This window comes from Pristis pectinata, chromosome 3, assembly GCF_009764475.1.
Source record: "Pristis pectinata isolate sPriPec2 chromosome 3, sPriPec2.1.pri, whole genome shotgun sequence".
In the NCBI taxonomy this organism is placed as follows: Eukaryota; Metazoa; Chordata; class Chondrichthyes; order Rhinopristiformes; family Pristidae; genus Pristis; species Pristis pectinata.
The window spans coordinates 95163740-95191257 of NC_067407.1; the positions used below are offsets into that span (position 1 = coordinate 95163740).

The 27518-nt window shown below is 40.8% G+C and overlaps 1 protein-coding gene across 1 annotated transcript in view; it reads left to right on the forward strand.

Moving 5' to 3' along the window:
• fndc1 (fibronectin type III domain containing 1) overlaps window positions 1-27518 on the forward strand; it is a 151637-nt gene that overhangs the window by 19132 nt on the left and 104987 nt on the right. Inside the window, exons 2-3 of the mRNA XM_052011235.1 lie at window positions 9171-9365; window positions 9543-9629. Of these exons, the coding sequence (XP_051867195.1) occupies window positions 9171-9365; window positions 9543-9629 (282 nt within the window). The remainder of the gene's footprint in view (window positions 1-9170; window positions 9366-9542; window positions 9630-27518) is intronic.

Consider the following 27518-nt stretch of genomic DNA (forward strand, 5'->3'; position numbering starts at 1 on the left):
AAGAAGCTCTGTGAAGTGCCACACATGCATATGATCTAATGCTTGAGGTTTATTTCCAAAGATTAAAGTTCTCCACAAGTAGCAGCTGAAGTTGCATGAGAAATTTAGACATAAGAGACTGAAGATGCCGGAATCTGTAGCAACAAACAAGATGCTAGAGGAACTCAGCAGGTCAGACAGCACCTGTGGATGGAAATGGACAGTTGACATTTCAGATCTCGATTGGAAATGCCGTCTGTCCATTTCCATCCACAGGTGCTGCCTGACCCACTGAGTTCTTCCAACATCTTGTTTGTTGTTTCATGAGAAATTACCAACTCGTTGGTTTGCCCCAGTAGAATGTTTTCTTAAAATTCTCCACAAACTGGGTGACAGAAACAGACAGAACAGAAATAAGAGAGGGATAAACATTTAGTTATAAAGTTTACCTTGAATAGTTTTCTTGGAAGTAGTCTTTTGTTTACTATTATCATTAGTTACATTATTAACACTGGTTATTTTAGTTTTATTTGTTATGTTATCACTGTTGTAATTGGCTTGCACATTGCTATTGATCTATTCATGCTGCTGTTAGGTTATCTCAGCTTTTTATTGGCCACTGAGCACGTAATGACTGCTAGTTTCATGCTGTTCCATGTCAAGTCAGTATCACGAGTATGGTGCCATAGCTTTTAAATTTTGTTATTGCTGCTGGCTCTTGGAATGATTAACAAAAAGATTGCCATCTGCCACAAGGAAACTCATTACGAGAGTTTTCCTCATCTGTCCCCTCCTCAGTGACCTCAGAGTCGTCAAATTACAACATCAATTCCATCCATTGAGAGACACAATAGACATCATCTCCAGAATGTGACAACTCTAAGAAAACCTCAGGAGGGAGTGATATCAACCAATTTAAAATGCCTTTTAATGACCTTACAGATGCTTTTGATCCTCGTTAGCAAATAGGAATTGTGGAGAATCCTCAGATTTGGCTGCACCATGCCCCACCGCCCCACCCACCGCCTGAAATTTGTTTCCATTATTTATTTGTTACATGATGGCAATCAGAACACAATTCTAGTCAGCAGGTCCACTGCAGACCTGTTCCCAGTGCTGAATAAAGTTGAACAATGCTGCGTCATTGCTTCAATTCTTTTCTCAAACTTTACGTGTCGAATATTACACTTAGGCTTGCACATTGCTATTGATCTATTTATACTGCTGTTAGGTCACCTCCAGCTTTTTATTAGTCACTGATCACTTGATGGCTGCTAGTTTCATACTGTTGCACATCAAGTCAGTATCGTGGGTATGATGCCATAGCTTTTAAATTTTGTTATTGCTGTTGGCTCTTCTGTAGGAATAATTAACAATAAGATTGCCACCCGTCACAAGGAAACTCATTGCAAGCTGGATGAGTATGTCTCCGCCATCACAGACTTTATCAGTAAGTGTGTAGAGGACTGTGTACCAAAGAAGCCAATCTGGGTGTTCCCAAACCAGAAACCATGGATGAACTGGGTGATCCACTCCCTACTGAAGTCCAGAACTGCGGTGTTCAAATCAGGTGACCTTGACCTCTGCAAGAAATCGAGATACGTCCTCTGTAAAGCTCTCAGGGGTGCCAAGGGATAATACCAATCCAAAATCAAGTCCCAGACCAGCCATAAATTGTAGTAGGGCTTATATGCTATAAAAGGGCTACAAAACTATGCTGGGCAGCATCATTGATAAATCAAAAGATCTGAAACGAACTTGCTTTAAAGCTTGATTTCCAGAAATATATTTGCCTCTTCCCTATCATCTTTTCTATTCCTGCCTTTTGTTCCATCTTAATTTCAAATACCTATGACATTTATGCAGCTCACCAATATAACCATTTTGTAAGCATTCCAGTTTGCTCTTCATTCAGTCCCTTGCTGTGATCAGAATATCTTTCTTTCACTCACCACCTTCTCCTTAAAATGAAATTTTTGTTTCTGAGGAGGAGTCTACCAGAAGCATTGCACATTATGGATACAGGCTGTCTGCAGATTATGAACGGGTTCTGTTTTTACAGATGTCAGTAAGTCAATTTTGTCCATAAATCAAAAAATATGTTTGTTCATACGTACACAAAAGCAAAGATTGAACTGTTGGTTTTTTTCTTTCCTAAAATTTCTTTGTAGCATTGAATACTTTTGTTGATCCACCCCTACTAGGTGAACCTTGCTAAGTTAGGGTCTTTTTTAGCATTGCCAAACCTTCAAATTTCTTCCAAGCTTCTGCCAATCTTTCTGTAGTAAATCGGTGGTTGAAGGTCAGCACGGACTCGGTGGGCCAAAGGGCCTGTTTCTGTGCTGGGTGACTCTCTGATCTCTTCTCAGGTTCTGGGGTTACCAATTCTTGTTCTTTTTCCTCATCTAACAGCTTCTTTAACAGTTCCATAATGTCTTCATTGCCTAGCTCTTTAGCATGACATTCAAGTGAGTCAGTGACATCATCCTCATTAATTTCAAACTGAAGCTCTACCAAGGGCCACCACTTTCTCCTTCACATCTTCCATAGTCTCGTACAAATCTTGGAAATTGTGAACAAAGTTTCTTGTATATACCATTCATATTTGTTTGCTTTACCTCAGCCCAAGGATCTGCAATGTTCTTCACTGCATTGTAGATGTTGTATGACTTACAAAGTTCCATTAAAGTCTTGCCTTCTGCTGCATCAGTTACTTCAGCAGCTGGAGTAAATATGAAGGTTATGTGCTTTGAAAGATGCAACTACACTTTGATCCATTGGCTGGAGAACGGCTGTTATGTTCAGTGGCAAGTGCACAACCTTGACATTTGGATGAAAATCATTCAAAAATGCAGGATGCCGGGGGCAATATTGAGAACCAATCAAATCTTGAATGGCGAATTCTTGGCAGCACAGTATCTCTTCACCTCAGGAACAAAATGGTCCATAAACCATTCTTCAGAACGGCCAACATCACCCAAAGTCTATTGTTGGACTTCCAGATGACCAGAAGGGATGCCTTCCAAATTCCTTTATGTGGACAAGGGTACTCAGATGGATAAACAGGCAAAGGTTTAAGTCTGCAATCACCCACAGTATTTCCACCAAGCAATAGGGTCAGTTTCTCTTTTGCTGGTTTATGTCCTGGAGCTGTCTTTTCCTTCCTTGAGATATAAGTACATTAAGACATATGTTTCCATAATAATACAATCTGTTCCACGTTGAGCACTTGTTCGGCACAATAGCCTCTCTCCCTAGTTATCTGAACCAAAGCATCAGGAAATGGATTTGCTGGATCATAGTCAGCAATTGCTGCTTCCCCTTGCACTTAAATATTATGCAAATTAGCCCTTGCTTTAAATCTGTTAAACCACCCACTACTTGCAACAATTTCTTCACTTTCATTACTGTGCATTTTCTTAAATTTTTGAAAAGGGTCTTTGTTTTTTTTTGAATAATCATCAGGCTAACAGGTGTTTGCCATTGGTTTTGATCTTCAAGCCAAATCACCAACAGTACGTACCAACACCAACAGTAAAGACGTACGGGTAGGGTAATTTGGGTTTAAAATGGGCAGTGCGGACTCGTTGGGCCAGAAGGGCCTGTTACCATGCTGTAAATAAAATTTTAAAAAAACTTAATTTAATTTTTTCCATTTCAATTATCAAGCCACTTGGCTGCTTTCTAATGATGGTAACCTGCATCAGGAGCAATAGTTGTATGTGTTCAAGAATGCACGCTTTGTCCCTTTTGAAGGTACCGACCATTGAAAGGCCGAAGCACAATGCTTTGCTGGTTTTTGATGGCATTTTTCCCTTTCCAGATTGCTTAATTAGATCCATTTTAACTTTCATTGTGATGGTTTTCCTTTTCTTAGGTACACAACCATCATGTGTATCTTCTGTGTTTTTGGGAGGCATGGTAATGGCAAAATACATTACAGTATTTGCAAAGAATCAAAAGCACTGCTATCCAATATGATGCTTTAAAGGTGACTGGCGTTTGTGCAGGAGGCTCAAGTTGTGTTGCGATCAAATGTTCTCATTTGCCCAGTGAATGAAGGAACCTAGTTCTGCCGTTGGTGGGAATGAACCTATGTGTCGGACTTTTGAATTTATGAGAGCATGTTCAGATGTATAGGTGTCCATAAGTTTGGTGTTTGTAACCTGGGATGGACCATACTGAGCATTTTCTGTTTTCTGCTTTCAAATCAATTGTCATTTTAACCCTTATGCATTTTGTACATGTTGCGAAAAGTCATTGAAGTTTATCAGTTTTAAGCCCATTTGTGTTATTATCATAAATACAAACAGGAAATGCTGGAAATGCTCAACAGGCCAGGCAGCATTTGTTGAATGGAAAGCAGGTGATGCTTCAAGTCATGCTGATTCTTTAAGAAGTGCATTGGGATACGTACGTCGTTGTTAACTGATGACTCGTTTATGCTGCTTGTAACAATGGGGTTGGGCTGGTGCGGGGGGAATAGTGTCAGCGTGCGGGGCACTGTTCAGATTCCCAAAAGGTGGGCATATGCACATGCAGACTTGCACATGTTGTCTTGTTGTACAATTCCTGTTGCTCAGCCACCTTCCCCAACACTATATCAACACCCAGTGTTGAAACTGAAAGCTGAGGAATGGACTGTAATAATTCCCTGTGGCAGAACTTCACTTGTCCAAAGAAGCCATTCTCTTAAAACCTCAGCATTCTGTACTTTGCAGAGAGTTCCTTTTTTTTATGTACTTAATTTGAAAATGATTTGGAGTGATAGGATGTGGGTGCGTGGTGTGGTTAGGGTTACGGGTGGGAGTTAATGGGAATGTGTGGAGAATAAAATGAGATTCGTGTAAAGGGGTGCTTGTTGTTCAGTGCGGACTCAACGGGCTAAAGGACTTGTTTCCACGCTGCATGGTTGATAGAAAAATGATCCACAAGTCACTGTGAAGCCCAAATCATTTTTGTGATTTACTGGAGACTCAGAACTCTGGAGAGTTCAGCAGTTACGCATTTGTTTAAAATTAGATCACTACGTAACGTGTTATTTATTGTAGCAAAACTCCATTGGCATTCAAGATTGTTGCAAGACAGTGATGTCAAAAGTTTTCTTTTTGGAAGTAAACTTGGCTGATCATTTCCTGCTTGAACACAGAGTGCAATATTGGCCACACTACTGGCGAATCCCTCTTCTATCAATCATCTCCCTATGGTGGCTTCCTGAGTTATTTATTATGAAGCTTCAGCACTAAATCTTGACTGGTCTATGACTTGGAAATTTGCTCTAAGTGATGAATACAACAGCAGGCACTTATAATCTAAATCAGATGTGCCTTACAGTTGCAGAGTCTGCAGTTATTAGCATAGATAGGTTTTTAACATTTCCAGCAAAAGGAATTGATATCCTGGAACAATGGGTAGAGTCATGGCTAACTGGTATGTGCATTCCTAAAGTAGCAGCAAGTACCAGTGTGAGCAGTTGTCCATCTTGCTGTTTGAGCTCTGACCATTTTGTTAGGTGAGTGCCGTAACCAAGACTAATACGAATTGTTTCTTTTTGTCTCAAAGTAGGATTCAATATTAAATTCCCCGCAATGGATGGAAAAAGAAGTTGGTGAATAGATAGGGGATCTGTGGTAGTGGTGATATCAACTTCACGTCATGGGTCTCTAATCCATTGTACATAGAGCCATTGCCGCTTTTACCTATGTCTACTATAGTGGTGTCAGAGCACTCGACTCTGGAGAAGTGTGTATATCTCCCACTGTTTGCCAAAGTTGGCAGTGAAACAGAGGCAAGCTTAAGTAGTACTTCATGGGTATGGTTAATTGTGAGGAAGCCAACTGCGAATGAAGGCTTTAATCCTGCAAATGGTTTTTGTTTTTCTTTAGATAATAGATTTGGTGATGGTGCTTTTGGAAGAATTGTTTGTACTGTTTGAAGGTTGGATTGTTTATCGCTGGAGCATCGGAGGCTGAGGGACCTGTTAGAAATATATAAAATTATGAGAGGCATAGATAGAGTCTATGTCCAGAGAGATTCTTTGTTCCAGGGTGGAAAGGTCAAATTCAAGAAGGCATAGATTTAAGATGAGAGAAGGAAAGTTTAAAGGAGATGTGAGAGAGAAGTTTTTGTTTTACGCAAAGTGTAAAAACTGCCAAGGGAGGTGGTGATAGCAGATATAGGGAATTTAACAGAAATTTAGACGGATACATAAACAAGCAGGAAATAATGGGATATGGACCATGTGTAGGCAGGTGGGATTAGTTTAGATTGGCATCATGGTCAGCACAGGCATGGTGGGCTGAAGGACCTGCTCCTGCTCTGTATTGTTCTGCTCTGAGGTGGTCACGTACACCTCAGACTGGATGGTTCCATGATTATTTTTGTTTTGATTTTAGATTAGGAATACTGAAAAGTGAAAGTGTACTTTGGAGGTGCTTTGGCTGGGATTTTCAAAGTTGCTGGAGGCACAATCCACATAATTATAGTTCCATCAGAAGAACAGGGCTTCTGAAGGCTGATATTGTCACATCAAGTGGTCTCAGACATCTATAGCCACCTAGAAAATGACCTGGTGTTTAGTGGATCTAGTAGTCATGCATTTTCTTTGACTGTACCTGTGCCATGGATATGCTCAAATTCAGCTTCAGACCCTTGGGCAGATTATTGCAGCTTTTTCACTGTGTCTAACAGAAGCCAATTAGAAAATTGTCCTTTTTTTTTGCATGACAGCATTGCAGTGAGGATCATAGATGGAGGAGAAATAAGCTGTTTATCATTAGGATTCTCACAGATTGCGAGGAAAATATTGGCAAGCACGGTATAATTAAAAGACAGCATCACATATCATTGCTTGAGTGCATTGCTGCTCTGCAGATCAGTTTGCATTGGTCAATTCCCATAACCATCAATAGACTCTGGCATGGTTCTGGAGGACTGGAAGGTTGCAAATGTAGTTCCTCTGTATAAGAAAGGTGGGAGGCAGCATAAGGGAAATTACAGACCTATTAATCTGACACCGGTGGTTGGAAAGTTATTGGAATCAATCCTCAAGGATGAGGTTATGGAATACCTAGAGGTGCAAGACAAGATAGGTCCAAGCCAGCATGGTTTCATGAAGGGAAGATTCTGCCTGACCAACCTATTGCAGGTAGGGTGGATAAAGGGAGAGGCTGTGGATGTTGTGTATTTACATTTTCAAAAGGCCTTCAACAAGGTGCCACACAAGAGGCTGATTAATAGGATGAGAGCACATGGAATTACAGGAAGGATATTAGAATGGGTGGAGTATTGGCTGATGGGCAGAAAGCAAAGGGTGGGAATAAAGGGATTCTGTTCTGGTTGGCTGCCGGTTACCAGTGGTGTTCCGCAAGGGTCAGTGTTGGGGCCACTTCTTTTTACATTGTGCATCGATGATTTTGATTATGGAGTAAATGGTTTTGTGGCTAGGTTTGCAGATGATACCAAGATAGGTGGAGGAGTAGGGAGTATTGAAGAAACAGGAAGGTTGCAGAGAGACTTAGATAGTTTAGGAGTATGGGCAAAGAAATGGCAGATGAGATTCAATGTTGAGAAATGTGCAGTTGTACACTTTGGTAGAAGAAATAAATGGGCAGATTATTACCTAGATGGGGAGAAAATTCAAAGTACAGAAGTGCAAAGGGACTTGGGGGTCCTCGTGCAGGATAACCTAAAGGTTAACCACCAGGTCGGATCGGTGGTTTAAAAAAAAGCGAATGCTTTGTTGGCATTTATTTCGAGAGGTATAACGTATAAAAGTAAGGAAGTGTTGATGAGGGTCTACGGGGCACTAGTGAGACGTCATTTGGAATACTGTGTGCAGTTTTGGGCCCCTTATCTTAGGAAGGATGTATTGATGTTGGAGAGGGTTCAGAGAAGATTTACGAGGATGATTCCCGTAATGAAAGGGCTTACATACAATGAGCGTTTATCAGCTCTTGGACTGTACTCACTGGAGTACAGAAGAATGAGAGAGGACCTCATAGAAACATTTCAAATATTGAAAGGACTGGACAGAGTAGATGTGGCTAAGCTGTTTCCCTTGGTGGGTGAGTCCAGGACCAGAGGGCACAGTCTTAGAATTAGAGGGTACCTGTTTAGAACAGAAATGAGGAGAAATTTCTTTAGCCAGAGTGTCGTGGATTTATGGAATTCTTTGCCACATACAGCTGTGGAGGACCAAGCATTGGGGGTGTTTAAAGGGGAGATAGATAGGTACCTAATTAGTCAAGGTATCAAGGGATATGGGGGAAAAGGCTGGAAATGGGGGCTAGATAGGAATGGTTTAGTTTAGCTCATGGAGCAGACTTGATGGGCCGAATGGCCTACTTCTGCTCCTTTGTCTTGTGATCTTGTGAACCAAGCAACAATAACATCAATTACTCCCACTCTCCTTATAATAAAATGCTGCAACCAGCCATCTGCACCATGTGTGTGGACTAATTAGTCAATGCATTTCATTGTGTTCATCACCAAAGAAATGTGCAAGATAGAAGGTTTAGAAAATGGTGCAAATTATGAAGTACTTTGCCATCTCAGGGACCATCTCTAGCCATGTTTTCCAGCCATATCTCCTTTGTTCTAGCAGCATCTACCCACCATACCCAGAAAAAAAGGCTTGATTTCTGCCACTGCTTTCTAATTTTGCTTTTGGTGAAAGTTTTGGTGGCAGTGTAGCACTTTACTACACCAAGAACTGGTTCTGGTAGCATCTCATTAAATGTATAACTTGGCCTCCCAAGAAATGAGAAATTTAGTGGTGGGGGGCAGGCGCAAAAAAACCCACTATTCTAACTCCAATTTCCGGCCTTATCCCCATATCCCTTGATATCCTGACTATTTAGATATCTATCTATCTCTTCCTTAAATGCCTCCAATGATCTGGCCTCCACTGCTGTACCTGGCAAGGAATTCCACAAATTCACCACCCTCTGGCTAAAGAAATTTCTCCTCATCTCTGTTTTAAACCTGTACCCTCTAATTCTAAGACTGTGCCCTCTGGTCCTGGACTCACCTACCAAGGGAAACAGCCTAGCCACATCTACTCTGTCCAGTCCTTTCAACATTTTAAATGTCTCTATGAGGTATGTTCTCTATGTTCTAGGTTCATATCATGTCTGGTTAAATGCATTCGGAAGATCAAGCTGACAGATATTTTGTTCTTATCTTAACAGCTGGTTCTACCTTGAGGTTAAAGAATGTAAAGGTTCTGCCTCATGAAAAGGGACTGAAAATCCTCTGGGAATCACCGCAGGATGTATCCAAGAGGCCTGTAGATTATTACAAAATTGGTTATGGTAAAACACTGGAAAACATCAAGTTCATCAAAGTGGGGAAAGATAAACATTCTTATGTAGTGGAGGATATTGGTAAGTACATCATTAGCATCTCTGTTATATGAATTAGAGAGACCAGCCACATGCAATTTCGAATTCCTCAGATCTGTAAGTTTTATTAGCATTTTAATTGAAATAATGTGACTGTTAGGTCTGACTATTAACTTCCAGAAGTTGAGATAATTCACTGATGTAAGCCATATGTTCCAGAGCCAGAGGAATTGCATTTTCTGATGGTGACAGCAGAAGGACGAATCAGAGGGAGACATCCAGTATACAAACCACAGAGTGCCACAGGTAAGTTGCAAGATCTGCTGATCCATTGATTTATAGGAAAACAGGTATAAACAAATCATCACCTTTCTTCTTAAGGAATATGCACCAGATGCTAAACTCATCAAGTGTTATTTTAACAGAACCACACTGATTCATGCAATGTTTGCTTTTATGTGTTTGAATAACCTCCAGTTAACTTGCTCTGCAGAAATTGAAGCTATTGAGGCCATGCTTTTAATGATGTTAGCTTGAGAAGGACCTGAAGTACTTGGATGGTCAGAAATCTTGGAAACTCTGTAAATCATATTCTACAAACATTTGTGCATGCATAATCATATCCTTGAGACAAACTTTGAATGGATTACAACCAATGAACGGTGCATACAAAATGTACCGATCAAATCAGCACCCAATGAAATTTTACATATTACCTGAATGTTTACTTAACACTTTCATGTAATAAATTAAATCAGGAATGATGGGCAAGAAAATGTTCTTATTTTAATAGTTCTGTAGAATGATTCATAAATAGATAACTTCAAATGATCTGGAAGATGGCACCTCTAACAAAACTAATTCTATTTTGCCACTCCAATTGAGTTTCAGACTACGTTATGTAGACTGGGGACATAAAAGAATGCAGGACCTGGAATCTGGAGCAAAAAACAAATTGCTGGAGGAACTCAATAGATTGAGCAGTATCTTGGGAGAAAGGAATTGTCAGTGTTTCGAGCCAAGCCACTGTGTCAGGACTGAGAGGGAAGATGGCCAGTATAGAGGGGGAGGGGTGAGACAGAGGCCAGTAGGTGATAGCTGGACTGAAGAAAGGTGAAGGATGATGAGCAGATGGAGCCAAGTGGGGGTGGTGATGGAGTTGGGTGGGTGATAGGTAGAATCAGACGTAAGAAAAAAAGAGGCAGATAGAGCCAGGTGGGAGAAGGGGAGGGTGATGGTGGAGGCAGTGCTGGAGGGTGGTAAGTGGGGACACAAAGGCTACAAATGCTGGAATCTGGTAAGTAAGGGAGGTGATAATGGGAACTATTGGAGCAGAAATGAAGGGCAGATGGAACCAGATGTGGGAGGGAATCCGGTGAGTATAATGTGTGGCTGGTATGTTCATGCTTCCAGGAAGTGGGGGTGGGGGGTGGGTGGTGGTTGAAAATGGGTGTTGTGGGCTGGGTGGGTGCTAGGCAGGGGGTATGGGAAAGGGGAAAAATGGAGAAAGAGGTGGGGGGACACAATAGGTAAGAGTTACTTGAAACTGGAAAATTCAATGTTCATACAATTGGGTTGTGGACTATCCAGGCGGAATATGAGGTGTTGAGTTTGCTTTGGGCCTCACCATTGGAGAAGGCTGAGGATGGACAGGTCGGTGTGGGAATGGAAAGAGGATTTGAAATGGCATGCAACAAAGAGGTCAGGATGGTCATTGCAGATGTAACAGAAGTGCTGTGTAAGTCAATCACCTAGGCTGTGCTTGGTCTCACTGATGTAGAGGATGTCACATCGGGAGCACTGAATGCAGTAGGTGAGGTTGGAGGAGCGAAATCTTTGCCTCACCCTGAAGGGCTCTTTGGGTCCCTGGATGGTGGAGGGGGGGGAGGTGCAAGAACAAGTGTTGCATCTCCGACGGTTGCAGGGGAAAGAATCGAGATCAGAGAGGGGAAGGTGGGGAGGATGAGCAGACCAGGAGTCATGGAGGGGAGTGGTCCCTGTGGAAGGCAGGAAGGAGTGGGAAGAGGAAGATGTGGCTAGTAGTGTGATCACCTAGCAGCTGGTGGAGATGACGAAGGATGACGTGATGGATGTGGAGGTTAGTAGGCTGAAAGGTGAGGACTGGGGAACTTTATCTCTGTTCTGTTTTGAGGGAGGTAGGGTGAGAGCAGAAGTCTGAGAAATGGAAGAAATATGAGAAACGGCTCCATCAATCACAGGAGAAGGGAAGCAATGTTTCCTGAAAAAAAGAGGACGTTTCAAATGGAATGGAGGGCCTCGTCTTGCAAGCAGGTGCAGTGGAGACAGCAAACCTGAGTGTAAGCTAAGAGATGGTATCCTTACAAGAGGCATGGTGGGAAGAGGTGTTATCGAAGTAGCTGTGGGAATCAGTGGGTTTATAGTGAGTGTCAGTGGATGGTCCATCTCCTGAGATGGAGATAGAGAGATCCAAAAAAGAGAGGGAATTGTCAGAAATGGTCCAAGTGAATTTGAGAGTGAGTGTAATTAGTAGCCAATTGATAAAATTGATGAGTTCTGCACAGGTGCAGGAAGCAGCACCATCAATGTAACAGAGAACGAGGTGGGGAGTGGTCCCAGAGAAGGTTTGAAACTGTTCCAATGAAGCTAGCGAAAACATAGGAGTAGCTAGGGCCCACGTGGGTGCCCATGTCTACACCTCTGATCTGTAGGAAGTGAGAGGAGTCGAAAAAGTTGTTTGGGATAAGAACAAGTTCTGCCAGGTGAATGAGAGTGTAGGTGGAGGGGAACAGGTTGGATCTTTGTCGCACAAAGAAGCAGAGCGCTTTGAGATGTTTCTGATGGGGGAATGGAGGTGTCTGAAAACTGGACATCCACAGTGAAGATGAGGCAGTGTGGTCCAGGGAGCTGGAAGTTGACAAAATGGTGGAGAGCATGCAAAGTGTCCTGGATGTAGGTGGGAAGAGACTGGACAAGGAGAGACAGAACAGAGTGAGTAGTGAGAACTCCTTGCTAAAGTAACAGGCACAGAGGATGTAGACTGGGCCTTGGTTCCAGTACTTCTAATTGAGGCAAGAATTATAGCATTTAAGCCAAGCTTATAATGTCACTGTACCAAATTCTCAAATGAATTTTGGTCTAAACAATATTAACATCATTTACTTTAAAATGGAAATTATGGTCTTGAAATTATACTTAATGAAATAACGTCAATGGAAAAGAAGGGAAGCACCTGTAGAAATGCAGGACCTGTTTAGATTTTGGTATCTCTACTCTTGCCAAAGTCATCTACTTCCATCTTTGCAAGATCATCAGTCACTAGTTTGCTTCAGATTATCAGTTTCAGAAACCCTCGTCCATGGTTTTATTACCACTGAACTTGACAATTCCAATGTTTTCCTGGCTGGCTTCCCATTTTCTACTTTCCAGAAATATGAACTCATTTGGAACCTTACTCTCATTCAACACTTAATCTTTTCTGCTTGGTGGCCTACATTTGCTCTTGACTGGCAATACCTGCATATTAAAATTCTCATCCTCATTTTCAAATTCCTGGATTGACTCATCCCAATGTCTTTTTGTAACCTCATCCAGCTCTAAAACCTTGCAAAATCTCTGCTCTCTTCCTGTTTTAGCTACTGTGCTTTCCTGATTTTAATCACTTCACCTTTGGTGGTTGTGCCTTCACTTGCCTGTGCCCAATGTTTGGAAATTGCTTCCCAAAGCACCTCTACTACCTTACTTTCCTCCTTTAAGATGCTCCTTGGAATCGACCTCACTGACCATGTTTTTGTTGTCACCTGTCCTAATATCTTGTGTGGTTCATTGATCTTTTTGTGTGAGTGCCTTAGTGTTATATAAGTGCAACTGGTTGCTGTCTTCATAACTTTTTCTTGGTTTTGCTGTCTGAAACTGGAACATCGATTGGACACAGAATCCAAGAATAACAAATTGTTCCTGATTCTACAGAACTATTAAAATAAACACACTTTCCTATTCACTATCCCTCTAATTTATTGACTAAAAACCTACTCACTTGTATTTGAAGAATCTTGTATGCTGATTGATAAGTGCATTTCCTTGTGTAATCGAAATGATTTATTGTTTGTAAACCATATAATGTCTGTCCCAAGCATGTGATGACGTATACATCAAGATAAGATCCTTAGCAATGTGATTTGTGGAGCCATATGGATATGACCATCAAAGTACTTGTGTCCAATGTGCATAATAGAAACCTACTAATCCTTTACAGCTTGTGTTATCACGTTCGTTCATTTTGTATTCATTATTGGCTGTCTTTTGTCCAATTTTAGTGGCAAATTTCTATGGTTGCCTGCTGAGTCCTGGTTTTGTACTAATTGTGGTTAAAGGTTTTGATTAAATTGATCTCAATAATTTGCGTTTTCTTTTAATCAACAAATCTTTATGTGAATGTTTTGCTCAAAACAAACTCCCCTCTCCTGAAGATTCGTTATGGCCTACTCTTAAGTATTTGCCTATTCAGCTTGAAAAAGTTGTCTGGCAGAATGGAGCTAAAGTACAGTAGAGGCTAATCTAGTCATGACATCAGTTTTAAAGTACTGAATAAAAAGAAATAATTTCTCAGTGCTTTCAAGCAGTTAAAAACGGCTGTTTCATCATCTCCTCAAGTCAAACTTTTGAATGCCTTACCTCATAGACTCTAGCTTGATAAAATAATGTTCATGACAATTATGCCAAAGACATCAAAAGGGTACTGTAATTGTACTGGATTTTCAGTACCGTCCTTGTTAATTACATTATCACTTGATGAAGAAAGCATATTGTCCCTTTGGTTCCTGATGAGAATCTTGGCTAATTTGATCATCAAAGAGAATCTGTACTTTTCACTCTTGGCAGCTGGAATGGGAAAGCCACTGGTCGGACGGTTTCCTGCGGGGTGCAGTACAGTTGATCTTGCCCTTGGCATGTGGAATGATTAGTGTACTTAATACCAGGCTTGAGGTATGGCTGTTTTCAAAGTTAGGTTGTGCACACTGGGGCTTGTAAATTCATTCTGTTTATAGCTCAGAATGAATTTAGTTGTCAGAGACTGAAAGCATGGGCCAAGAAATATATCTGGTGCCAGAATCTTTCTCCTATTTGCATCCCTAATGCATAGATTGTGATTAAGTTAAGATAAGGACCATTTGTTTTTGAAAATGATGATAACTCTATTGAGAAATAGGAGCCAGAAGATACAAGATAATAGTTGATAGTATAATTGAATGAGAGCTTTCTTTTCCTGTGCCTGCTGAATTGTAACCTGACTTTTAGTAGCTTCTTAAGAAGTATTGCATGCTTTTAACAAGAAAGGATTCCCTTTATTCTTTGCCAGAGAGATGTAGATTATGCCAAGCTCTTGCATGCCAGACCTGCCCTCATTGATTCCTAATAGCATCAGAAATATTACCTGCCAAAAGGTATTTACATTTGCCATCACCTAAAAATAAAACAAAGTTGAGATACATTGCACCAAATTAAATCAGACTCAAATCAATACAAACTCCAGTCTGGACCTTAAAAGCTTCATTAATTAACATTACTTCGGGCTTTCAAAAATAATCTCATTGAAAATTATCAGGCGCTTGAAGCTGAATTTCCTTCAAGATTTTCTACAAGGAAAGGAACAGAATTTTCACTTCTGCCATGATCCCTGCCAATTTTCTTCTTTGGCATGTTTCCCACAAGATTCCACCAGGCATAGATGTTCCTGCCATTGCCAATTCAGAGCAATAGGAAAGAAGGATTAGAGCTAGAAGGGATGGGAACCACATTGAATAATCTCTTGAAGTTTTCTTGCAGACCCACTAAAGTGCTTTAGACTGATAGTAAGAGGCAGAGTCATCTTTCTTTGGACACTCTTCAGATAGTCCTTAGAGCCACAGAAATTCATGAGATTGGTGGGAACTTAATTATAGGCAGCCAACTGAAATGTGGTTGTTTTACAGAATAATGTCACAGTAGTTTGGAGCAATAACCCATGAGGCAATGGCATGTAACTTGTATCATCCAACTCCATGTAGATGTTAATCGCTGTCGTGTTTAATCCAGGAAGGAACTGAGCAAACTCTTTTTGCAACAAAGAAGGAAAAATTATTGGATAGTCTCCGCATGTCTTTTCCTCCCCGCTGCCTTTCCCTTCAGCATGAGAGCTCCCCCTCCCTACCATCCTCCTGGCTAATGTACGGTCTCCAGAAAATAAAATTGAAGACCTCAGAGCAAGACTGCAGTACCAGAGGGACATCAGAGACCGTTGTGTACTCTGCTTCACAGAGACATGGCTCACCTCCAGCACTCTGGACACAGCGCTCCAGTCTAAGGGCTTCATCCACTGCATGGTCTGGATGGTAGCATCAGGTAAAGGCAGAGGTTGCAGCGTTTGCTTCATGATTAACTCATCGTGGTGCACAGACATGGCAGTTCTGTCTCAGTCCTGCTCCCCCAACCTGGAACATCTGGCGGTCAAGTGTCGTCCATTCTATCTCTTGAGCGAGTTCTCCACCGTCATCCTGGTAGTGGTGCACATTCCACCCCGGTAAATGTCAAGCTGGCACTAGAGGAGCTGAGCACTGTGATCAACAGTCACAAGATAATGCACCCTGATGCCTTCCCGATCATCACGGGGGACTTCAACCAGGCTAGCTTGAAGACGTCTCTGACCAACTGCCACCAACATGTCATTTGCAGAACCAGAGGAGCCAACACACTCGATTGGCAAGAATTAACTCCTGCCTGAGCAACAACATGGACCCACTGCAATTTGCTTACCGCCAGAACGAATCTGCAGTGGGCGCAATCTTACTGACTCTCCATTCTGCTTTGGAGCAGCTAGACAACAGCAAAACATACATCAGGCTACTGTTTATCAATTGCAGCTCAGTGTTCAACATAATCATCCCCTCAATATTAATAAACAAGCTTCGAAACCTGGGCCTCTGTAACTCCCTCTGCAGCTGGATCCTCGACTTCTTTATCAGGAGACCACAGTCAGTGCGGATCGGTGATAACATCTCCTCCTCGCTGACAATCAACACAGGTGCACCTCAAGGATGCATGCTCAGCCCACTGCTCTATTCTCTCTACACTCATGACTGTGTGGCTAAGCACAGCTCAAGCACCATCTATAAATTTGCAGATGACACCAGTGTCGTTGGCAGAATCTCAGATGGTGATGAGGCGGCGTACAGGAGTGAGATAGATTGGTGGTTGAGTGGTGTTGCAACAACAACCTCACACTCAATGTCAGCAAGACCAAGGAATTGGTTGCGAACTTCAGGAAGGGGAAGTTGGGAGAACACACACCAGTCCTCATTGGTGAAAAGGGTGAGCAGTTTCAAATTTCTGGGCATCAACATCTTGGAGGATCTATCCTGGGCCCAACACACTGATGCAATCACAAAGAAGGCACACCGGCAGCTCTACTTCATTAGGAATTTGAGGAGGTTTGGTATGTCACCAAGGACTCTTACAAATTTCTATCGATGTACGGTGGAGAGCATTCTGACTGGTTGCATCACAGCCTGGTATGGAAGCTCCAAGGCACAGGGTCAGAAGAGGCTGCAGAAGGTTGTAGACTCAGCCAGCTCCATCATGGGCACAACCCTCCCCACCATCAAGGACATCTTCAAGAGCCTGTGCATCAAGAAGGCGGCATCCATCACCAAGGACCCTCACCATTCGGGGCATGCCGTCTTCTCATTACTACCATCGTGGAGGAGGTACAGGAGCCTGAAGACCCACACTTAACCATTTAGGAACAGCTTCTTCCCCTCCACCTTCAGATTTCTGAACAGTCCATGAACTCATGAACACTACTTTGTTATTCCTTTTTTTTGCACTATATTTATTTTGTAATTTATGGTAATTTTTACATCTTTGCACTGTACTGCTGCCACTAAACAACAAATTTCACATCATGTAATTCAGTAATAATAAACCTAATTCTGAGATGAAATTGAAGCAGCAGAAAGTGGATTCTCAGTGAGATTATAAAACCCCAATAATTTCTTCATGTGACACCATATAAATGGAGTCTTAATTATTGTTAAGGTTTTTTTGAAGCAACTCTTAGAAGTGCAGTCACAACATAATGCGCTTATTTGGCTGGCACTGAAACACTGGCAGTTTATTTATATGAACACAGAACTTACATTTTTATGAGGAATAATGTTAAAAATTAGGCATGGATCATTTCCACTGCCAACATAAAAGGCAGAAATGGCAAATTACGAAGTTGCAGCCTGCAGAAAGAGCAAATTATTTAATGTGTTCAAATCATGATCAAGTATGCTTGGCTCAGTTATGAGTAAACCAAAAATTATCCTGGAGAATTGATCCAGAACACCGTGCCATTACAATTCCAGACTCAGAGTCACAGAGATATACAGCACAGAAACAGGCCCTTCAGCCCACCACATCCATGCCAACGTTTTTCCCATCTGCTTTAATCCCATTTACCCATACTAGGTCTGTATCTTCTATGCCCTGACTGTCCAAGTGCCTAGTTGGGTCTTAAACATGGTGGTTGTATCTGATGACACTGCTTCTTATGCCCAGTGTCCAGGTAATGCTTTGCTATAACTATCACATTAACTTTCTAATAATTTTCTTCTCTTATCTTTATGAAAGAACATGTGGGAAGACAGCTTAAGACGCACAAAACAATTTTGTTTTCCAGTTATTCAGCTCTGAGATTAAATTGTTGCCATGTCAGCATCCAATTTGACCCGAGCTGTTGCTCCAACTTGAATCCTCTCGATCACCAAGGATCCTGTAATTTCAACATTTAATTAAAAGAATCGGGCAAGATTCAGGAACTTTCAACCATTTATTCTTGTTTTACCATTAGTGAATGTTCAATAAAACAATTTAATGGTTTATTTCCTGTTAAAATTACAGAAACTTCTGCATCTGTAACCTTTTACAATGCTATCTCGAGCTCGACTTTTCTTTGATGAAACCATCTTGTGTCTTTCTTATCTTCAGACCTATCTGTTACATGCTGTCATGGCTGGCCTCCCATCACCTTAACCTTGAGTTGATCCAAAACTCTGCTACTGAAATCCTAATTGACCAAGTCCTATTCTCTCATTAGTCCTATGCTTGCACTACTTCCCAGTATAGCAGAGGCTTTTCAAAAAAGAAGACTCACCCTTGTTTTGAAATCCTACCATGACCTTGCTTCTCCCCATCTCTGTAAATTCTATCAGCCTTACAACTCTATATGATCTCTGGCTGCCTGAGCATCCTTGGTTTTCTTGTGTCTTTCATGGCAGTTCTCCCTAGAGGTGCCATGGACCTCTGCTCTATAATTAGCTCCATAAACCTCTATTTCTCTCTACTCCTTGAAGTTACTTGGTAAAATTCATTCAACCTAGCCCTGCCTTAATATGCTTCTGTGACTCAGTGTCCGAATTTCTCTGGTGAAACTCCTTCAGACATCTGCAATATTAAAAGTGCAAGATTGTTTTTGCCTTATCAGTTTCTGTGTACCCATTGAAGAGGAAATTTGCAACCATATCCAACACTGTCATCACTAAGAACTCATCAGGCTGGAAAAAATGCAAGCATGCTAAGTCCTTTCAAGTAGGACTTGAATTCAGACTCATCTTTGATTCAGGGTCGTATTACTGGAGGAAACTCTGAATCTGTGAGCTGTCAAGCATTGCCTTGCATCATCCCATTCAAGCACTTCAATGGCCCAAGTGGGAGGGGTTTATGTGTAAGAGGTTGCATAGTAAACCAGCTACCGTGATGGGCACTGCAAATCCAGTTGTGGTTTAAACATTAAAATCTGCAGTTGTTACACAATTCTCAGATGACTAATTATGTTGAATGGTCTTCTTTTAATGAACATGCACTATCTCTAAAACTAGAATAGTTGATTTGTACTTGCCTGATTCCCACCCACTTTCTTGCATGTTAAAATTACAGGATTCAGTCTCAGCTATATGCTGCAACTTTAGCAATTATAGGACCATTCATTACCTTCTAATCACCATTTCTCCATTTTATAGCCAGTGTTGAGTTGAGAAGTCCATATTGAAGCAAGTTCATCACCTCAATATAAATTAGTTATGTTAATCAGCAAAAAGTTGTGTACTGTTGATAATGTGCATAAAATGGAAGAACCAGTCAAAAAGTAAGGATGAAATTTGGGTTTTGATACAAATTCTGTTCTCAAAAAAAAATTTGCACATAAAATTGCACAACGTTCAAAAGGAAAAATTCCACACAAGTCAATAAAAATTCCAATGTGTCGGAAACAATGGCTTAGATTAGAAATGTAAGGAACATAATAAGTTTAGTAAATGTGTGTAAAATAAAATTTTATAAGAATTATAATTATTGGTTAAATATTGTTCAAAATATCCTGTTCATTGTTATCATTACTTGGTGGTTGTAAGTGCACACGAAGAATTTCCTGACCGCAGTATTTTTCTGCTGCATTTGAACTGCAAATATTTTTGTAGTTTTCTGGTATCTGCAGTAATCATGATGAATTTATAGTTTGTGTATAGTTAAAACTAATTGTTGAATAAGTATCTTGATTTCATTGTACTTGCATTCACCTATATCTGATGATTCCTGTCCTGATAAATTAGCTATTCCTAAATCAATATCATAAGGAGGGATTGTCAAATTTTGTTGTGAGGTAAGAGTAACATAATAGGATGTGATATACTTCTGTGCTTCCCGTTGCCAGGAAAGTCCATTCGCTGTGTTTGGATTCTCCATATGTTCTGTTCAGAACTAACATTTGCAAGCTGCAGATCTCCATTAATAGCTAATCAGTCCTTTGCTCTTTTTCTCCTCTTTCTCTTTTTTCTCCTTTTTTGCTCTCTCTTTCTCTCTCTCTCCACCCGTCCCTTCCTTCAACCCCCCAATTGCAATTTTGGTGTCATACTTGAATCAATTCCACTTCCAGAATACATTGCCAAAATCCATTGAATGTCCCCAAATGCTCTACCATTGAAGGGTACTCGGCTGCCCTTGCTGTGAATATCAAACATGCTGTTTTCCTCTTTTTAAGATATTCGAAGTTTTGCCTCTTTGATTAGGCTTTTTGATTGCTTGCTCAAATGTTCCTGTGAAGCATTTAAGGATGAATGACGTTAAAGAAGACTTCTACTCTAACCATTGGGTATAAAAACCTGGTCTGTGTGCAAGAGGGAGACAAACTGATCCTCATGAGTGACTTCAATGCCACAATTGGGAAGGATGTAATCCTCTGAAAAATGTGATTGGCAAAGAGTCAGTGGGGAAAAGATCAAACTGAATTGTCCTCCTGACAAAATATTTGGAAAATGATCTTGTCGTAACTAACAACCTCGTGGCAACACCACCTTCATCCTTCCCTTTACCCTCCCTCTTGCCCCCCCCCCCACAACCCCCACTCAAGCTGTTAGATGATCAATGTCAAAGGATGTATACAGTATATCACCCCTCCCATGGCAGGTCCTAATGACTGTTGGAGCTGCTGTTATTTCCATTAGTCTGGCCCCAAAACAATGCATTCTGCAAAGAGAGCTTTTCACATACAATGCCTCAGAGACACCCTGATGGTCCCCTATGCATGGGAGCCAGTGCAGCATATTTCTTGTCATTCCTAACATAGCTACTGTTATAGCTACGGTGGCATATAGTTACTTCTGGCACTGACTGGGCTTTGCTTCATTTCCAGTAGTTGCAAAAGAGAAATGGTTTCCTTTCAAGTATTGTGCTTGCATTTATTCCAATTTTTTTTCCTTCAGAGAAATGTCGTAATTTAATCCATTGTACAAATGCCTCAAGATATATTGGCTTGGAATGCTTGTTGCTGAAATTTTATGGAGCATTCCTACCATAACTTGCAAAAGTAAGGTCTGTGAATTGTACTGAAACCCAGATATATGGAAGTGTCCATATCTCTTCATCCAATATGGAGTAGTTGACCGGACCTGAGAGCATCTAAAAATTGTTGTCCATGTTTTTGACAACTCATGGGAAACAGTGGGTGCCATCGATGACTATCTTGTCAGATTTGGAGAAGGTTGTTGGGGAGAGATGAGGTGCTGAGTGTCAACATCCATATTTTTCTTTTTGCCATCTCCCTCAGTGTCCAGGTGGCATGGATTCTTGCAAGTATTAATTAACTTGATTGGCCTCTCAGATTTGCTGCGTCTTGTTTAACTCACTGTTGGCTCAATAAGAAAACTGATGTGATTGTTGGACACTTTTCTCTCAACAAAATTCCATTTTTCCTTCTGTCCTGAAAACAACAAGTCATGCTGGTCAATGTTTCAAGGTACAGTGTGCCCTCAATACATGCCAGCCAGCCATGTCAATTCCTCAGTTCTGATGAATTATGAGAACAGATTTAAGCAAATCATGATGCTTAAATGAACCAGCCTTGGTTATTTAAGCCAATAAATGTTTCTCAGCCAGCTTTAAACACTCTTAATCCTCTTCATTATACTGTGTTTTAAAATTCTCTGCATTCCTTTCAAATACCTTCATGGTTCCATCCCTCTGTCTCTGAAATCTCCTATAACCCTATGCTCATTTTGGGCCCCGCATCTTAGGAAGGATGTGCTGACGTTGGAGAGGGTTCAGAGGAGATTTACGAGAATGATTCCAGGAATGAAAGGGCTTAAGTATGATGAGCGTTTGTCGGCTCTTGGACTGTACTCGCTGGAGTACAGAAGGATGAGAGGGGACCTCGTAGCGACATTTAAAATGTTGACAGGTAAGGATAGAGTAGATGTGGCTAGGCTGTTTCCCTTGGTGGGCGTGTCCAGGACCAGAGGGCACAATCTTAGAATTAGAGGGTACAGTTTCAAGACAGAGATGAGGAGAAGTTTCTTTACCCAGAGGGTGGTGAAATTGTGGAACTCCTTGCCACGCACAGCAGTGGAGGCCAGATCAGTGGGGGTGTTCAAGGAGGAGATAGACAGATATCTAAATAGTCAGGGTATCAAGGGATATGGGGATAAGGCTGGCAAATGGGATTAGAATAGTTTTTTTTTCTCTCTCTTTTTTTCCCACCCCATTTCTTTTTCCCTTTTCCTTGGAGCAGACTCGATGGGCCGAATGGCCTGCTTCTGCTCCCTTATCTTGTGATCTTGTGATCTTGTGAATGTATCTGCATCTATTCTGACCTCTTGTTTACCCCTGAATTTAATCACACTCCCACTGGCCACACTTTTACCTGCAGTGGGCCTGAGCTCCAGAATTTTCTCCTTGAACTTCTCAGCCATTCTACCTTTCTTCCTCAAGGACTCTTCTTCAAAGCTGTTTCTTTGACAAGCTTTTGGTTATATGCCCTAACATGTCCTTGCATGTCTCAATGACAATTTTTGTTTAATAACACTTTATCGAAATACCTTTGCGGCATTTTGTTACATTAAAGGTACTTAATGAATGGAAGTCATTAGTTGTGGGCAGAATTTAAGCTTCCCTGATCTTGCAGATGATATTTTCCTTTGGGATAAGACTCATTTGTCCTAGCTCCCGTTCCAGTATGCGCTTTTGAAGAATAATCAAAATAGTTTGCATTGCACATTGGAATCATTAAGCCCGGGAGAAATCCAGCTGGCCTGTTGTGCTCATATCTGCCCTTGAAAGAGCTGAAGAATTAGTTCCACTCCTTTGTCGTGCAGTTTGTTTTTGCCATAGATCCACTACCGTTTTGAAAGTTACTATTGAATTTGCATCCACCAAAGTTTCAGGCAATGTGTTCCACATCATTTGCCAAGTGAAATATTTTCTCATACAAGGGGAATAAAACTGGGCACAGTATTTGAAAGGAGACCCTTGGGGGAAAAAAACATTAGATTTTCTTCCTCAGTATTTAAGTGTCCCAACAATAAGTATTAACATTCTGGTCATTTTAGCATTCTTGTCCTGGTAGAAATTGTTATGGACCTTTTACTGAATTGTGGGCAACAATGCAGTTCTTCTCCCACACAGTTGAGGATATAACCTTATGTAATATTTTCTTCTTGGTGCTGCTCCTTTCTTAGTCCATTAGACTGATATTTACTTATATTAGAAGACATCTGTCACATCTGAACTCTCCCTCATGACAGTTGGAAAGAGTCTTAAATCCATTCATGTCTAAACTATCTATGCTATGATCTATGCTATAAAAAAAATGAGCTCAGTAGAGCAGATGGTTCCAGAAGCTGATCAGTTCCTGTCAATAAGCTGTCAATGATAGCACTTAAATTGAGGTGATATTTTCTATTCTGTATGGCAGAGAAGTTTATCCACAGAAGCGTTGTGGTGAAAGGTAAATCCTTCACACTCACGTAAGTGTATTTAAGCAACATTTTAGAAGTATGATGTGAGGCATAAAATTCAAACAGTCCATACTTGAGGGACATTGATGAGGTTAGACGGTTATTGCCAGAAAAATCAACCAAGTTTCCAAAGTAACTGAGAACTCTGAAAAGCCCATTAATAACTGCAATGCAAAGCTTGGCTAAATATGCATTTGGGAATAACAAGAAATCATAAACATTGTGTTGTACCAAGGTAGAAATCCTTAGGATATGTGGATGTAGATTCCACTTTATGGATCACAAAGCAGATACCTCCTGGGACTCCAGAGCTCCAGATCGAGTTATGAGGGCTTTACTAAATTCTTTATTTCTCCACTAACTGTATATCCAACAGTGTTGTTATACTTTATCCAAAAACATCTGAAAACCTTGTTCAGCATTGATGTTCTAATATACAGAATTTTCCAAAATCTGATACTAATTAAACATTCCAGGTTTGTTCACGTTCCAAAATAAATTGAGCGAAATTCTTGTCCTTTTATTTCCCTAATATGATCTTGGAGGAATTGTTTGCTGAAGGTGAGGAGCTGGTATTACTGAGGAGAGGGTGGAGATCGAAGAGGTACAGGACATAGCTGTAGAAATTAAGCATAGCTGTGGGATATTCAATTTGTAGGTAACAACAGAAGTAGGATAAATCAGCTACTGGTGGTGTCACCTGATCTCTGTGACAGTGCGAGAAAATACAAGGAGGGTAAAAAACAATGACAAATTGAGGTTGTCACAGCATACTACATCCTTTTTTGTAACAAAAGCCTGCATTATGTTATGCTTTTAGGCATTGAATAGATGAAGTTGCAGAGGACTTCGAGCAGGAGTCCACAAATCATCAAAGAAATTAACAAATTGCTTATCCTGGGTCTAAGTGCAAAATGATGCTCTACCCATTTTCACATTTGGGAAGTTTTTACATGAAAACTGTTTTTGTATTGGGTGAAGGGGAGTTGAGGATCTTTCCATATTTGAGAGTGGTTCAAGATTTTAATATGACGATTCCTTTAGAATGGTGGTCCAGACATGCAAAAACTAGTGTATTTTGCATAGTTACATACTGTATCTCAAGTAATGGTATGCAATGACATATACAGTCAAATTTAAAAAGAAGTTCCATTATTTTACAACAGATATTGTTAAATTCCATATTGGAATAAATAATTTCTGTAGATCATTTTATTCTCAGTTGCCCATGACACATTCTGCTTGCATTTTATTCCTAAGTTGCAAATGAAGTCCTAATGTAGCTCTTGATGAACATTGAATAGATTTAGGAATTGAATCTCTTGGTTTTCTCTTCCAAACTCTGACTTTTGCATGTTTACATTCTGAAGTGATGCATTGAATTGTACCAAATTGCAGAACCATAAATTTATATTGGAAGATGTTGCTACAGTATTGATGCCTTGTTATTTGGAGATATTGTGGTTGTGAGATTTATTATAAATGTTGGCATTCCTCATGTTTTCATCATTGTTTTGCCACGAACAGAATACATGTCAATTAATGTGATTTTTATAATATATGTCACTCAGTTTTGTTAAGGATACAGTGAGATCCATCAGTGTTTTACTCAAGTGATTCATGCCTTTCACCTCGTACTTAATTTTCCTGCTGTTCTTTTTGCTCTGTCCTTACCAAGTGGTGCCTTCAGCTTTTTCAAGTGTAGCCAAAATATCATGGCCAAAGCACTTTCTTCTCTGTGTGTGCATGCTGACATTCCAAAAAGGCTACTAAATGGTAGTCAGGATATGGACCATTTGTTCATTTTCAACTCCTTCCTACCTCCGGGATGCTAAATTTTGCTTTGATTATCACTGGTTTACAGCACAGGGTGATGGTTGGATCTGAGACTGATTGTGTTGTTTGGCTTTGGACCAGCCCAGATCATTTAATGCCTTTCTTGGAAGAATCACTAATTTCATTGTTTAAAGTTTGGGAGCCAGGTAGTAATTGATCTGGAATACCCCTAAGCATCATTCATTTCATTTATTCGCAACAAAATGAGCAATGAAATTAAGGATGGTTAGGTATTCACATAACTTTGTAATCTTAATGCATTTTATTTCTGAAAATGCACTTAAATTACAAAGTTCCTTTCTGTAACAGAGGCCTGCATTATATTATCCTTTTAGGCATTGAATGGATGAAGTTGCATGGGACTTCTGGCATGAGTCCACAAATCGTCAAAGAAAAGGTCACTGGTACATTCACAAATTTCCTATCCTGGGTCTAAATGCAAACTATAAACAAAGTGGCAGGAATATTTGGCACGTCAGGCAGAATCTGTGGAGAGGGGAATGATTCAGACCAATGACCCTTCATCAAAATTGGAAGGATGAGAAAGTAAGTGTGTTTTTACTTGCAGTGATGCAGAGGGGTGGAGAGAACAAAGGAAATTACTGTAATGGAGTGGAGACCAAAGCTGTCCTTGTGACACAGTGCTCTCAATTCAGTACTTCTGTGGTTTTGACCAAGGCTCAAATATATAACCAGCCGTAGGATCAAGTGTGACGTGCAATGAAATTTGCAGGTAGTAGGGTTCTAAAACATAATTGCACTGTTCATTGGTAGAGTGGGGGTTGGGGGTGGGGGGGGGGAGGTTATGGAGGAAGCTGAGTTGCTGCAAGGCCATGTAAAAGGTGCACATGACACCCTCAGTGTACTGGTGGTAGAAGGAGTACAAGCCACGTAAGTTGCTATGACCTGGATGTGTTTAGCTTTGTTCGAGCTGTACTTGCTCAGGTTCCTGAAGGATATTCTATAATGCTTCTGATTTGCCCATTTTCCTTTGTATGAACGTGACGAGTCAATGGAAAGTTTCTCATCTCTGTTCTTGTTTAAAGTTTTACCAGCTGCCATATTGCCTTAATCTCAGGGGTTGTCACTCAGCTGGGTATATATTTGAGCCAATCCTCCAAATGGATCTGGAGCCAAAATAGTCCTGGAGGAATCCAAGTTGAGCAAAAGTGGGCAGGCCGTTGGTGAATACCCCTGTTCTCCACACCTTTGAGTAGACTGATGCTATAGTAATTGGCTGGATAAGACTATCCTGCTCCTTGTGGCCAGGACAAAGTTGGATAATTTATTATCCTGAAGGTTGGTTTTAGCTACAATGATAGCGTTCTGGAGTGCAGGTTCTCAGCAGTAGAACTAGAAGGTTGTCAACAAGACGGAAGCAGGGAATCAGGAGGACTAAAAGGGATCAAGAAATGTCCTTGACAAGTTGGATTCAGGATACATTCATTTTAATGTGTACATTTTATCCATACATTAAAAACAAGACAGTCGCTAGGGAAAGGGTGGAACCTCTTGAGGACAAAGAAGGGAATTTATGCCCAGAGCAAATGGGCAAGATAGTACATGAATACTTCATAGTGATATTTGCCAAGAAGAAGGACATTGGGGATGGTGAGATTAGGGAGGGGTATGCTGATATTCTAGGACATTGATATCAAGAAGGAGGGGGTGTTGGGTCTTTGGAAGAACATTAAATTGGATAAGTCCCCAGGGTCTAATGGGATGTATCCCAGCATATTGAGAGAGGCAAGAGAGGAGATTGTTGGGGCCATTGTACAGGGGCTCCCGGGATTATGGAAGACCTGACTGATGGAAATCTGACTTTATACAAATTCTCCCAGAAATTTTTAAAGGATTTTTCAAGATAGAAAAGCTAGTTAAGAAATGCAAACATCTTCAGAAGTTATGGAATAGGGGTAGCAGCTAGTTAATTCAAGACAAACAGTCTTCACAAAATAAAGCTGTTTGCATGAAAGTGTCCTGCAGTAATCAAACTGAGACCATTTGTTAAAAACATAGTCTGCCAGTTGACAATGTGAGGCCACCTAAGAGATTTGCATTGGAAACTGACAAG